This window comes from Malaya genurostris, chromosome 1, assembly GCF_030247185.1.
Source record: "Malaya genurostris strain Urasoe2022 chromosome 1, Malgen_1.1, whole genome shotgun sequence".
NCBI classification, from domain to species: Eukaryota; Metazoa; Arthropoda; class Insecta; order Diptera; family Culicidae; genus Malaya; species Malaya genurostris.
This window is the reverse complement of record NC_080570.1, coordinates 12,368,100-12,384,100: the sequence shown is the minus strand read 5'-3', so window position 1 is coordinate 12,384,100 and position 16,001 is coordinate 12,368,100. Positions and strand designations below refer to the sequence as shown.

The following is a 16,001-nucleotide window of genomic DNA, read 5'->3' as shown; positions in this document are numbered from 1 at the left end:
ATACCATTGAAAGTCATTAGCAATTTAGAACATATTTCACAACTTTACAATGCTTTACAGACGAAAAAGCCAATTCGCTGAATACGATCGAAAGTCACTAGAAAAATTAGAATATTTTCTGGAGCGTTAAAAGGATAATTTCGCCGAAAGCCTCATAATTTTTTTTTCATCGAAGAGATAATTTTTCAAATTATTGAAGATCATTGGAATATTTTTGGGAGCATCGAATGACTAAAAGTGGAATGGCCGAAGGGGCCATTTCACCATTGAAAATCATTGGCAAAAATAGAATATTTTTTAATTCACTGAATACCATTGCAAATCATTAGAAAAATCGATGTTTATCGAATGTTTTTCTCACCGAAAGGACAATTACGCAGATTATTGACGATCACTGGCAAAAGTTGAATATTTTTTATAAGCATGGAAGGACCAAAAGTGGATCAGAGTCATTTCGCCGAAAGGGTCATTTCAACTTTGAAAATCATTAGAAATATTAGATAATCTTCTAATTCACCGAGCACCATTGAAGATCATTAGACAAATTTTAATCTATTTACCAACATCAAATAACTAAATCAGGGTTGTTTTACAGAAAGCCATTTCACCGAATGTTTTTTTGCCGAAGCCATTTTGCCGAAAACAGGTGTAGATCTTTGGAAATTTCAGAATATTTTCTTGAGCATCGAATAAATAAAAAACGGATTAGAGTTATTTCGTCGAATGCTTTTTAACCGAAGGGGCCATTTCACCGAATACCATTGAAGGTCACTGGTAAAATTGTAATATTTTTTAGAGGCATCTAATGACTGAAACTGATTAGGATGATTTCGCCGAAAGCCATTTAACATTAATGCTTTTTCGCCGAAACTGACATTTCCGCCGAATCATTCGAAAATTAGATTGAAATTAGAGCACGAAACGACTAAAAACGGGAGTGTGTCTTTTCACCGAATACCTTTGAGGTTCATTATAAAAATTTCAATATATTTTGAAGCATCGAATAATTGGAAGCGGATTAGGGTCGTTTCATCGAATACTTTTTCGACCATTTCACCATTGAAGCTCATTAGAAAAATTAGAATTTTTGCTAGAGCATCGAATAACTAAAAGGAGATCAGAGTTATTTTGCCAAAAGCCATTTCATCGAAGAGTTCCTCACCTAATACCATTGAAGATCATTAAGATAAATAGTATATTTTTTAGAGCATCAAGTGACTAGAAACTGATACATTTTACATTTGAAAATCATTAGAAAAACTAGAATATTTTCTAGAACATCGAATTAATAACACCGGGTACTTTATCGCCGAAAGGGCCAATTCACCGAATACCACTGAAGATCAGTAGAAAAATTTGAATATATTTCACAACATCAAATAACCAAAAACGGATCGACTTTCATTTTACCGAATACTGGTGGAGGTCATTGGAAAAATTAGAACATATTTTACAACAACAAATGACTAAAAACGAGCCAGAGTAAGTTCACTCCATTTCACCGTACATCATTAGAAAAATTAGAATAATTTCTAGAGCATCGAATGACTGAAATGGGTAAGGGTCACTTCACCGAAAGCTATTTTATCGATGGCTTTTTCATCAAAGCCACTTTGCTGAACACCATTGAAGATCATTAAAAAAAATTATATTTTCTAGAGCATTAAATGACGGAAAACGGGGCGTGGTAATTTCACCAAAAGCCATCCTATCGAATGTATTTTTTGTCGGAATCATTTCACTAAATATTGAAGGTCAGAAGGAAAATAAGAATACTTTCTATATCACCGAATGGCTAGAAACTGATCAGGGTCATTTCGTAGAAGTCCATTCCACCGAATGTTTTTTCATCAACAGACCAATCCGCCGAAAACCGTTGAAGGTCATTAGAAAAATTTGAATATTTTCTAGAGCATCGAATAAATAAAAAATGATCAGGGACATTCTTCCGAAAGCCATTTCACCGAATATAATTGAAGGTTACTAGAAAAATTAGAATATTTTCTAGAGTATCGAATGTCTAGAAACTGATGAGGGTAATTCCACCGAATGCTTTTTCGTCGAAAGAGCCCATTCGCCGAATACCATTGAAGGTCACATGAAAATTAAAAATAGTTTATAGAGTATCGATTGACTTGAACAACGGATTAGGGTCATTTCACCGAAAGCTATTCCACCGAATGCTTTTGCGCCATTCCATCCAATCTTACAGCTACGTTGAAATTGAGTCAAACTAGAAAAAAATGGTATTTAGATCGCTTTGTTAACTCAAAATCACACATCGGAGATTTCGGTTACTTTGAAGAACGGATGAATTATTTTCTATTTTTTTCCATAAATACGTTTATTTCTTAAGGCAGTTTACATAAGTTTTTCTTCGCCGTAGCATCACTTTTACATAATATTCTTATCCTAATTTAATTCTAACATAGTCACAACGTTTTGAATTTATTAAAACATATTCTCTTATAGCTTAAATATCATCTTAGGTAACTCGTCATTAATTATGAAATCTACTCGGAAATATTATTTGAACCAAACGATTAACTTCTATAAACTATAAAATAAGCTGTTATTTTCAGACATTTTGTTGATAATTTCATAAACTGTTTTGAGTTTGTTTGTATCATTACATAATTTTTATTCTAATTTAGCTATTGGTTGAACTCATGGACGCAGCTGGGATCAGAACTAAGTCTTAAAAGGGGCCTTTATTAAATTGAAACTCCAATTTTCCTTATGAAATGATAAATAAGTTTCATGTATGAAAGGTCACGACAAGCAAGAATGTCTCGAACTGGGATATTGGATAGTCTACCTTGGGTACGCAAAGAATTTATTAGTTGAGATCTGACATCACGATACTCCACGCATGTCCAAACGACATGATCAATATCCCGATAACCTTCTCCGCAAGCACAATGATTAGTCTCGGAGAGCCCAATTCGAAGGAGATGTGCATCTAACGTGTAGTGATTGGACATGAGTCTGGACATCACACGAATGAAATCCCTACTCTCATCCAGTCCCCTGAACCATGCCTTTGTCGATATTTTCGGAATAATTGAGTGCATCCACCGACCCAGATCATCTCTATCCCAAGATGCTTGCCAGCTGGCAAGTGTTCTTTGGCGAGACGAGCTATAGAATTCGTTGAAAGCAATCGGTCGCTCATAAATTTCACCCTCAATAGCACCACGTTTGGCTAAAATATCGGCTCTTTCATTGCCAGGAATGGAGCAATGAGCCGGGACCCAGACTATAGTGATTAGATAATTATTGTTCAATATGTTGTTCAGGCACTGTTTTATTTTGCCCAGGAAAAACGGTTCATTTTTGCCAGCAGCGTTTGAGCGAATGGCTTCAATTGCACTCAATTTTGCAATTCAGGTTCTTGAAGCCTAAATGAGGCCGAAACATTATTGTTGAACATACCAAACCCTGTCGCTTCTTCAATTCGCGATCCGTCCGTATAAAACATTTTCTCAGAGTCAATATGCCTGAACTTACTTGAAAATATTTTTGGGATTTCCGTCGAGCGTAGATGATCCGGGATTCCACGCACTTCACGCTGCATGGATGTATCGAAAAATAAAGTTGAGTCAGGGGCACTTAGGATGCTGACACGGATAGGAATATATCTTGAAGGGTTGATTTCCTGTGACATATGGTTAAAATATACTGTCATAAATTTTGTTTGAGATCGAAGCTCGACTAGTCGTTCGAAATTATTAATTACCATGGGATTCAGCACCTCACATCTTATTAGCAGGCGTGATGAAAGCTCCCAAAATCGATCTTTTAATGGAAGAACTCCCGCCAGAACTTCAAGACTCATTGTATGTGTCGAATGCATGCAGCCTAAGGCAATTCGCAAACAACGGTACTGAATTCGCTCAAGTTTGATAATATGAGAGTTTGCAGCGGAACGAAAACAAACGCATCCATATTCCATCACTGAAAGTATCGTTGTTTGATACAATTTTATTAGATCTTGCGGATGAGAACCCCACCAAGATCCTGTTATTGTTCGAAGAAAATTTACTCTTTGTTGGCATTTCGTTATCAGATACCTAATGTGTCCTCCCAAGGTGCATTTGGAATCGAACCACACCCCGAGGTATTTAAAAGTTAAAACCTGTTGGATCATTCTTCCCATCATATGGAGCTGAAGCTGCGCGGGATCATGCTTTCTTGAAAAGACGACTAACTCTGTTTTCTCCGCAGAGAATTCGATACCAAGATGAACAGCCCAAACGGACAAGTTATCTAAGGTATCTTGCAATGGTTTATGCAGATCAATAGCTTTGGGCCCAGTAACTGAAACCACGCCATCATCTGCCAATTGTCTTAGTGTACATGGGGTTACTAGACAGCTGTCAATGTCATTCACGTAAAAATTATAGAGGAGCGGACTGAGGCATGAGCCTTGCGGGAGACCCATGTAGCTAATTCTGAATGTTGCCAAATCGCCATGTGAAAAATACATGCACTTCTCTGACAAAAGGTTGTGCAAATAATTATTTATAACCGCTGGAAGTCCATGTTGGTGGAGCTTGTCTGAAAGAACATCAATGGAAACTGAATCAAATGCTCCTTTAATGTCTAAAAATACAGATGCCATTTGTTGCTTTTGAGCGAAGGCAATTTGGATGTCAGACGAAAGTAATGCAAGGCAATCATTCGTCCCTTTATTTCTACGGAAGCCAAACTGAGTATCTGACAACAAACCGTTCGTCTCGACCCAAGTGTCGAGACGTCGTAGAATAATTTTTTCGAACAATTTTCTGATGCAGGACAACATCGCAATGGGTCTATATGAGTTGTGATTGGAAGCTGGTTTCCCCGGCTTTTGAATGGCGATAACTTTCACTTGTCTCCAGTCAGGTGGAACAATATTTTGCTCAAGAAACTTGTTGAACAATTCCAACAAACGTCTTTTTGCGAGGTCGGGCAGATTCTTCACCAAGTTGAATTTAATTCTGTCCAACCCAGGAGCGTTATTGTTACAAGACATGAGTGCTATGGAAAAATCCATCATTGAAAAGGGGCTATCAATGAACCCATTATTTGGAGGAGATTCCCGTATAATGCTCTGCGTAGGAACAGAATCTGGACAAACTTTCCTCGCAAAATCAAATATCCATCGGTTCGAGTATTCCTCACTCTCATTTCCTACGTTACGACTCCTCATTCGTCTGGCCGTATTCCAAAGAGTGCTCATTGAGGTTTCTCTTGACAAATCTTCGACAAAATGTCTCCAAAAGCTACATTTTTTGGCTCGAAGTATGCTCTTGTACTTGGTTTCTAAAACTATAAGTTTTTCAAAATTCTGAGGAGTTCCTCCTCCCCGTTTTAGAAACGTCTTGCAAGCATTTTGTTTTGCGAGTTTAGCCTCTGAGCCCTGTTTGTCCCACCAGGGGTTGGGAGGCCTTCTGTTAGTCGTTGGCCCAGAAGAGCGTTTAGTTTGGGATTGTTCTGCGGCCTCCAGAATCGAACAAACGAGGAAGTCATATTCTTCAAGTGGAGGGAGCTCTTCCATTGAATTCAAAATACTAGAGATTCTACTTTGGTATTTAATCCAGTCGATATTTTTTGTCAAATCATATGGAATACTAGCTGAATTAGCAATACATTTGTTACAGCTAATTGAGATGATGATTGGTAAATGATCGCTACCGTGTAAATCAGGCAATATTTTCCAGGTGCAATCTAGTCGAATTGATGTTGAGCAAAGAGATAGATCTAATGCACTTGGGCGTGCAGGAGGTCTTGGGATCCGTGTCATGCTACCCATATTTAATACCGTCATGCTAAAATTGTCACAAATGTTTTGTATTAAAGATGATCTGCTATCATTGTAAACGGAACCCCACATCATTCCGTGCGAATTTAAATCCCCCAGAATCAATCGTGGAGCAGGAAGGGCTTCAACCATTCCATTAAGCTGTCGCTGTCCAACTTGTGCTTTTGGAGGAATATAAACCGAAGCTATGCAAATATCTTTGCCTTTAATGTTTATTTGGCAAGCAACAACTTCTATACTAGAAGTTGAAGGGATGTTTAATCTATAAAAGGAACAGCATTTCTTAATTCCCAAAAGCACTCCACCATACGGAGAGTCTCTATCGAGACGTATAATGTTAAAATCATTAAAATTTAAAGCTATGTTTGAAGTAAGCCATGTTTCGCATAAAGCAAATACATCACATTTTTGACTATGCAATAAAATTTTAAATGAATCAAGTTTTGGCATGATGCTTCGACAATTCCACTGCAGGACGGTGATTGTATCATTTGCGGCGGGTGATAAATTATCCATCAAAAGATACAAAACCTGAGACAATTGGCCATTGAGATGATAACTGCTTCAAAAAATTTCTAGCTATTGGAAGGAATGCCATTATGAGGGTCTTTAAGGGTTCAGATATATTGAATGCTGAGAAAATCCATTCAACAATTTCCGAAAACTTCAGTAATCCTGTTGGTGGCTGTGAAATGGAGCCCACAGGATTATTACCTTTTTCTGTGCTAGATCCTGGATTGGTTTGTGAATTTGACAAACTAGGAGGCACAGTCTTTGGTTTTGACTTTTTTTGTTTAACACGGGGATCTTTTTTTGAAGATGAAACTTTAGGTGTCTTTTTTGGTAATTTGGAAGAAGACTTCTTTCTCTTAACTGACCCTTGGGTAGTGATAAACGAATTACCTTCACAATTTTCGTCAGAGTCAGAGTCCTCTGGTTCCTCTAGATTTGAAAACCCGTTTTCGGTTTCCAAAGGGGGGACATCAATGACCGTTTTAAGCATTTCTGCATATGTGCGCTTAGACCGTGCTTTTAAAGAAAGCTTAATTTTGTCTTTGTGCACTTTAAATGCAGTGCATACTGAAATATCCTCATGAGGACTTTCCCCACAATAAATACATTTTTCAATTTCCTTGTTGCAATCATTATCTTTATGAGGTCCTTCACACTTAATACATTTTGGTTTATTGCTACAGTAAGTAGCTGTGTGTCCGAATTTTTTGCAGTTCGTACAATTCATTACATTTGGAACAAAAAGCCGAACAGGGAGGCGAATTTTATTGACATAGACATGGGACGGCAACGCAGATCCGGCAAATGTCACTCGAAACGAGTCTGATGGGCGATAAACTTTTTTTCCCTCTTCATAAACTACTGAGTACAGTTGTTTGCACTCCAGTATTTTCACACCCTCAAGCATAGAGTTCTTGAAACGACCAACACCATGCTTGAGTAAATCATCTACCGAAAGACTCGCTTCGGTAACAACACCGTCAATTTCGACATCTTTGGAGGGTATGTAAACTTTATACTCTTTATTGAAATGTTCCGAAGAGACAATATCATTCGCGTGTTTCAAATTATTTACCACAACACGAATTTTATCGTTATTTACTTTTATGATCTCTTTGATTGAAGAGAATCGTGATGTCAAACCTTTAGAAATTTGGTAAATGTTTAATGGCTTTGATATACGTCTAAAAAAGACTATCCAAGGCCCAGAAGAGCTCTCCTGATATTTTTTCGTTCGTGGGGGTATAGGATTCATGCTAGGATTTACGTCCATGGATTCATCCATCACATTAAAATTTTTAATCAAACTTTAAAATAAAAAATGAAACCAACACTACACAGTACTCAATCAAAAGGAAAAGAAAAAACTTCTACCTTGAAATTGTTGTCTATCTCCGTTGCACTGCCGTGTAGATCCTCGTTGCTCTAGATGTTCTTGTTGGATGCTGATTGTTGGATGTGATGCTACTGCTACCTGACATCCAGCACCACTCGATTTCCGATTTACTTTTGTCTTCGCCAGCTGCAAACAGCGCAGGTCACCGGTGTATACCTGCGTGTTGTATGGCAGTGGAAAGACCGAGTTGTCTTGTCTCCTTCTTCCTTGTGCTCCGCACCGATATGCTTCTGCACCGAAGTGCCTTCGCACCGGTGTGCCTTTGCACTCTCCTGCTTCTGTGTGCCTTTGCACTCTTCTTCTTCAATGTGCCTTTGCACTCTCCTGCTCAGCACTTGTGGCTGTATATTGTGGCCTGGGTAAAGCTTGGGAAACGCCCTTTGTTGTTTCCTTCACCAGCTTGGCCCAGCACTAGGGCTCTCTTATGCAGCACGATTTTACGTTTTAACGGCTGCTGCCAACAGGTCTCTACCTGTAGTTCAACCGTTGTCGTATTTAACGCGTGTAAACTAACCAGCGTTATTAAACTGTACGCTTCTATACACAACCTTCTCGGTTGAACGGCTATTACTGAATCATTTTCTATTTTTTAGAAAGATTACTATCATGACTGAATTTTTCAGATTGTAACATTGTTTGTTGTATTGTTTTACTCTCATTTGTTCAGCGTGATTTGTACTCTAGTAAAGATACACCGTTAGAATTATGGAAGCGATGCAGTAAAAGTTACAAGATTTCCACAGTCAATCAACTAATACGATTGACAACGATTATTAATATTTAGAAGTGTGTAAGAAGCACGTCAGTTTTAGTCATATTCATGGCTCCCAGTTTTATGTCTCTGACCGTTACCCTATCGCTTTTTGCGTAAATATCCACCACTCATCGATTATGCAGTCGAATTTCAACGTCCGTTTCATTACACGAAAATAGACCGGAAAAAAAATTCTTTTCACGGCAAAGTTTTATCAAATACGGTTTGAAACACGTAGAAAGCACTCAACCGGGAAGTTATGCCTCGTGCGGCTCACTAAACAGGTTTGGCTTTTCTAATATTTTCTTCAATGGAACTCTAAATTTGCAATAATTTGAAATCAAACAGAATACGTGAATTGTAATTACACTACAACAGTATTGAAACGAAATAAAGGGTAATTTTTTAAGAGGTATTGGATAAGATTTTCAAAAAAAAATGCAAATTTATGGCCACGGCTCCGCTTTAGATGGCCCATGCGCAAGGCCCAATGTTGACAAACACTCTCCATCATATCGGCCGGTATGTCACGAATCAAAACTTCAAATTTGGCTTCCAGTGCGTCAATCATTGCTGGTTTATCCTTGTAGTTAACATGGCCCTATAAGAAATAGTCTAAAGGCGTCAAATCACACGAATTGACGGGCCCAAAGCATGAGATCACCGAAGGCGGCTCTCAATTTGGTCATTGTTTCGCGTGCCGTGTGGGATGTGGCACCGTCTTGTTGAAACCACATGTCAGGCATGTCCAATGTTTCCATATTGGGCTTAAAAAACGTCAATCAGCTCACGGTAGCGCTCGGTATTCATCATCGCCTTGGAAGATGTACGTACCGATGATCCAACAGGAAATTAAGCTTCGACGCTGAACACAATTTTTCGATAAAAAAAAGCGGATCTTCCTCCAACTTTGCCAACGTCCATTCACTAAATGTTTCATGTTGTAAGTCGTTTCATGATTGAATTTTAGACCAAACTGAACAAGTTTGACAATGACACGATTCACGTGTGATCTGTCAAAAACAGTGTTGCCAAAAAGATACCGGCAAAAAAATTACCCTTTATGAACAAATGCTGGGTAAGACAAAACAATTCTGGAAAGTCTCTAGTTTAATTTATTCTCTGTGTCGATGTTGGTTGGAGAGATTTTGTGCAAAACTTTTCATAGCATTTTCTATTTTGATAGGTTATTTAATAGGGCAAAATTGACGTTCCTCAACGGCGTCAAGACGTTTATAGACTCAATTTTCTTTTTAAAAATTGTGTATCAACGAAATAAATAATCAATTCAATTGATCTATCGCCATTTCATTCCCCGACTCAAAACCAAACGAGCCAAATAATTAATTCGCATGAAAACAGAACATAAAAAAAAATCCGTATCGTAATGGAAATTCGAGAACCAATTATTTTCCACAGGCTTCGAGCCATTGAACATTTGCAGCTTACGATTTTCCATCGCGCAGACTTCCGACTATCCGACTGGGACTTCAAACAGCCGGGGCTCGGTTTTGGAGCGCGAGCAACGCTTGCACCCGAAATGCTAATTAGCGAACCAAAATATCCCCGACTAAAACGAAACAAATCCTATTTTCGGAACCACGCCAAACCATTTCAAAACCAGCCGAAAAAAAACCCGCAGAACTGCGGATGGTTACTGTAAAGAATCTCAATAAAAATATCTGCTTGAAGTACCGGGGTCCGTTCTATTCCACCGAACAACAGGCAACTCTCTCTCTCTCTCTACATACTCTCTTTACCCGCATAGCGTTTTGGCTACCTGGGCAGCCATGGCCACCAGAAGGCTACCAAAATTGATTCAGTTACGGTTGTCAAATCCAATTTGACAAAACAAAGTCGCCTGTATCCAAGTTAGCCGAGCGTTTTTATCTTCTCACCTTCGCTGAAAATGTCAAAGATTTCAATGTGGAAAAATCCTGGTGGATACGGTTGTATCGTTTGAGTTGTATTCCTGGCAGCGGTGAGGCAGCCGGTCACCAGAATGTCTGCCAGCCATATTTTTCCAGCTGGCTGCGTTTAGTCAGCCATCTGGCAGCCATGCGTATGCGGGTAATTGCATTAGCATTAATTTGTATTTCCTCTCCCAGGGACTTGAAAATACTACCCCTTCTGCCAACGCCTACTGTGATTGCAGCTACAGCAAGCTACAAAAGGCTGGCGCCGCAAAACTGGCTGGCCGTTGTGAAAAAAAAAATAAAAAGTTTACAAAAATTAACTTTGCGGCACTCCAGCAGTGCCAGTATTTGATCGCAGTTGGCTGTTGGCAACCGACTTTCACAGCAAAGGAACGAGAACGTTCGTTGCCAGAACTATAATAATTACCGAAATGATTGTCCTATTTATTAATGTTTTTCTTGTGTTTTTTTTTTATTACAGCACTACCGGGGATCACTGAAATCGCTCAACACCGGCATCGTGACGTTGCTGAACTACGGGAAACACGTTCCGCCGGCGGTTTCACATGTGACGCTGGCCCACGAAATCGGGCACAACTTTGGCTCACCGGTAAGTCCTTTTTTTTTCGGCGCTGAGGGCGACATGAAATCCGACAAAACATGAAGCATTGAAATCATCGAACGACCATGCGTTCGCTTTCCATCTGTACCGGATGGTGACGCACGGTAATCCATTCAGGGTTCGGACAGTTCCGAACAGTTTTATCTGGAGACTAGCGACTCCGACAAGCACATAAAATAGTCCGGTAATCGTAATAAACAAGCTCCAGTTCAGTCACTTGACCTGACCGCATACGGCACAGAAAACCCCGCAAAATAAATGCTTCCGGTTTGAACCATTTTTCGTTAAGAAATCCCTGTTCATAGATCGTTCTGCTAAGCGGCAAATCAAGCAAACAAAAAAAAGATACAACTGTTTTTGCTCGCCGCACTAGACTGACCGTCTTGAGTCGGAAACCGTTGGCATGATCACCGGAAGCCATAATGTCGGAGGAGCCTGTAAAACTTATTGGTTAACGATTATTACCGCGTGCACGTCGCAACAATTGGCCCAAAACAGGAAGGTTGACTTCCCGAGGAGAGCAGAAATTGCAGTTTTTCAAAAACAAAAGCAAAAAAAAATATGGCTCCTGTTCTACCGACAGACAATTTATGGGGATAAATATTCTATTAATTACTCGAATACGTGCGAGCTCATAACCGGTTGCTTCTCACTTGCACTCCTTTCCCATTCCGAGGTTGCGAGGATTTGGCGTTGGCTGCACAGAGCATACATTCGGGCGAAGCAAGCAACAACTCGCCCACAGGAGAGCCCACAGCCGCCATACCCGGCAATTTATTGTTCAATAATGATTGTAATAAATTTCCGACTGACCAGCTCTCGTTCCTCCTCCGTGTCCTGAAGGGCCTTTTTCGGTTCGTTGGTGCAGGTTTTTTGTTTTATTTTGTTTTGTTTTATAGTTCCCCTTCGCCGGGCGACGTGCCGGTGCTAGTTCGGTAGTTCCGTTGAGCATCATCAAACTCAACAAGCAATCAAGTTCATAAATATGGGAGCCGTTTTTTCCCCCGCAAATACCGTACGATAAATTGTATCGTTCTGAGACAGGAAATAAAAGAAACGAAAAACTCATCAACCGTGACTGATGGAATTTGCTGTAAATTCATCTGCAAATAACTCTGTGCCTTCTTGACTTCTCTGATGGTGCCCGAAGAGAGCGTATGTGTGCCGTAATGAATGACAGTAGTTGAGTGGGTTCTGTCATGCGATAAAGAAGTAAAATGGAATGTATTTTATTATTCAAGCCCCCCCTCACCTACACACACACACCTGATGTTAACCAACCAACAGATGAGTATTTCGTTTGATGGTGACGACGATAATAAGGATCCCAGTTGGCGTGACCTCGCCAAGCATCCTAGCCGCCGATTTCTACGAGTGTCAATTGTCGAAGTACCTTCTACCTCCGAAAGTGCAACAGAACTTTTTCTTCGGTGTATAGCGGCAAACAAAATACGTTGAATCAACTGGCGAAGCAGAAAAATGTGTTTCAAAATCTACATATCGAAGCAAGCCGTGCGATTCTGACAGTTTTTCAACTCTTTCCGCCAGAAAAAAACTTTCAAACGGCTCAATTTGTAGCATCTTCATTCTTGTGATTTCCCAACAGAATTCTGAAAGTATAAAAACTTCAGTTCTGTTTTTTTTTCGTGTTGGCATTTCAACTCGTATCTTAAGCTGTTAGGGTTGCCATCCGCAAGCAGCTCGCAGTTAGGGTTGCAAGCTTTGACAGTTTGACCGTCGACCTCTGATGAGTCAAAAATAATATAAGTCGCAATGAGGAAAACCAATCATTAATTTTTCTAGACTTTCAATCGATACTCGACGAGAAAAGTTGGTAAAATATAGCGAAAAAATAACTTTTTTTCCTCACAGACAGGACTCGAATAAGCAATTCTTCTCCCATGTTCTTCCTTTTTTAACTATCCTAGAATGAATAAGTCGAGCATCTTTGAAATTCTCCTAAAACGTCCTAAAACTTCCTAAACCGCTATTACACAGCTTACAACTAGAAGAAATTTGACTCGGATACAAAATTTAGATTTACAAATACATGAAAACCTGATTCACCGGATTACCTTCAGACAAGGGACAGTCGATTGTTCGTACTGTGTTAACGTAGGACTACACAAACATTTTATCAAAATCACTGTTAACTTTCGTTTTGCATACATATTTGTGAACACACACCTCAATTTACGAAGTCTGTTTTTAGGTAGCGAAATTATTTTTACGAACCTAAATCGCAAAAAAAAAAGATTATATGATGTGAAAATATGTGCTATGACTATAATAGTATCCTGTATTTTTGAAACTAATTTGACGAATAGTTGCCGGAAAACAAAATTCCAAAATCCGGAAACACTTACAGTTTGCACATTTTCGAAAAAGATTAGACGGAAAATGGTATGTTAGTTCTATTGGTTCAATATGTTCCAAAAACATCCATATACTGAGATCTTTTTTAAGCAGTTTTTTATGCGGGTTTTACGTGAGTTTTCAAAGTTATCCGGTTATGTCTTGGAAACGCATAAAAAGTCGAGATCTGGAGTTATTTCGAAATTTTTTTTAAGTCAGCTCTCTGACACTTGGAAAGTTTTCGATTTTTTTTCAATTACACCAGATCTCGACATTCCATGCATTTCTAAGACATTTGGCATCAAAAAAAAATTTCTATTTAGGAAATCTCAAAATTTTTCTAGTCCCAAAGTTTTTGAGATTACTCCAGATCTGGACGTTTTATGCATTTATGCAGACATGTTTTTTTCGAAGCAATATCCAAATAACGTAAACTTTTTTTTTTATGAAGTGAATTCCAAATCACGGAAATTTTTTTTCTAAACCGATTCGATTTACGAACCCCCGCTTCAGTTCGTAAATAAAATAAAGGTTTGAGTGTTGCGAAGTATAGGAAATTATTTTCCTGAGATTTTTGGATGCCCTGAAAAGGACCGTTCAGTTTGGTAGGTGTTGACAATGAAATCATTCACTGATCGGGATCATTCAGATCAATCAAGATTATTTAGCGCTTTCCTCGAACCGTTTGAACCGTGTCACGAGTCGATCGTTACGATGCCTAAATTCCTTGAATTGAAATTCGAATTGCTACCGCATCCATTGTATTCCCTAAATTTAGCCCACGATGACTTCTTTCTGTTCTTGGAATGATGAGATCGAAAACAAAATCTCAGATCAGTGATGTGGTGTGTGTGTGTGTGTTTGATTTACTGTTCGATGCGTTCCCATAGGAATAGGACTATAATTGAATGCTGTGGTGGCCAAGTAAAGCGAAGCATGCTTGGTTCTTCTGATCAATTGGGCTATCTTTTCATGTGTTTTAATATGCAGGGCAAAACAATTTCCCTAGCTAGCTACGGGCTCGAGTTTTCATTACACAATTCCATTCACATGTAATTTTTCCAATTTGTTTTCTCCATTAGAGCAAACTCAGCAGCTGGAAGTTTTTTATGGGCGATCTGTAATAGAACTAAAACTAGAACAAACATATCTCCAGCAAGCCATTCTAGTTTTATTTATTCGAACAGTTCTTCTGTCAAATTTAAAGCTGGCATTCGATTCCGTTCTGTTTTCTCTATATTTAAAACACGAGTAAAACACTACTGGGGCTGCCAATTTTTCTAGTTAAAAAATCCAGATTTAAACTTTAAAACTGACATAAATTATGTATTTAGAACTAGAACACTACTAAATATGCCCGTAGGTACTGATCACATTTAAAACTAGCTCAAGACTAGCTTAAAATTACGACTAAACAAATTCTTTAAATAGTACTTAGTCAAAACTGAACACCAAAATGCCAAAAACTGTTCGAAAAATTTGACTGTGTTAAGCAACTACTTGAAAACAGAAAACTGATCGATCATATGCTTGAAAGTTTGAAACTGGTAGAAATATCTGACCGAAGAGTTGCTCGAAAACTGCAAACTGAAAACCGAAATTGAAAATCAAGAACTGAAGGCATAGAATTGAAAAGTAAAAAGTAAACAGTATGCTAAAAATAGTAAAAAAATCGGATCCAAAAACTGCACGAAAAAAAAAACAAGTTGCAAATTTAAAATCGAAGACTGAAAATTGAAAAACTGACACATTTGTGAACTGAAAATCAAGAACAGTAAGCGGAAAACTGAAAAATAAAAAGTAAACAGTAAAAAATGGAACATGAAAACTGAACCCTGACAACTGAAAATAAAACCAATAACTATCGAACAATACGAACGAAAAACTGCTCGAAAATTGCAAATTGAAAATCGAAGACAGGAAATTGTAAATCTGAAATATGTGAACAGAAAATCAAGAACTGAATGAGGAAAATTGAAAAGTAAAAAGTGAACAGTAAAAAATGTGTTACGTGAAAACCTGAAAACTAAAAATTAAACCAAAAACTGTTGAAAATTGGTCAAAACACCGGATCGGAAATTGCAAATTGAAAATCGAAGACTGAAAAATGAGAAGTGAAAACTGAAAATTGAAAATCTGAAATATGTGAACTGAAAACCAAAAACTTTTCTACAATTGGCCAAAAAACCGGATCGAACAGCTTCTCGAAAACTGCAAACTGAAAATCGAAGATTACAAATTGAAATCCGACAACTGAAACTGTAATATATAAATTGAAAATCCAGAACAGTAGACGGAAAAGTGAAAAGTAAAACAAGGGAGATGAAAACTGAAATCTGAAAACTGAAAATGGAAAAATAAGACGTAAAACCTGAAACCTGAAAAGTGAAAATAAAACTATTCGAAAACTGCAAATTGAAAATCGAAAATTGAAATCCGCAGACAGAAAACTGAAAATCGGGAACTGAAGGCAGAAAACTTAAAAGTAAAAATTTTACATTAAAAAATGAGACGTAAAAACTGAAAATAAAACCGAAAACTGTCAAACAATACGACCGAAAAACTGCTTTAAAATTGGAAATTGAAAATCGAAGACAAGAGATTGAAAATTTGAAATATGTGAACAGAAAATCAAGAAC

General features: G+C 38.2%; 1 protein-coding gene across 5 annotated transcripts in view; it reads left to right on the top strand.

Moving 5' to 3' along the window:
* The window catches only part of LOC131432715 (uncharacterized), a 368,592-nt gene that overhangs the window by 321,521 nt on the left and 31,070 nt on the right, over nt 1-16,001 (top strand). For all 5 annotated transcript variants that reach the window (XM_058599192.1, XM_058599199.1, XM_058599184.1 and 2 more), the window contains exon 9: nt 10,867-10,995. In XM_058599192.1, coding sequence (XP_058455175.1) covers nt 10,867-10,995 — 129 coding nt within the window. The remainder of the gene's footprint in view (nt 1-10,866; nt 10,996-16,001) is intronic.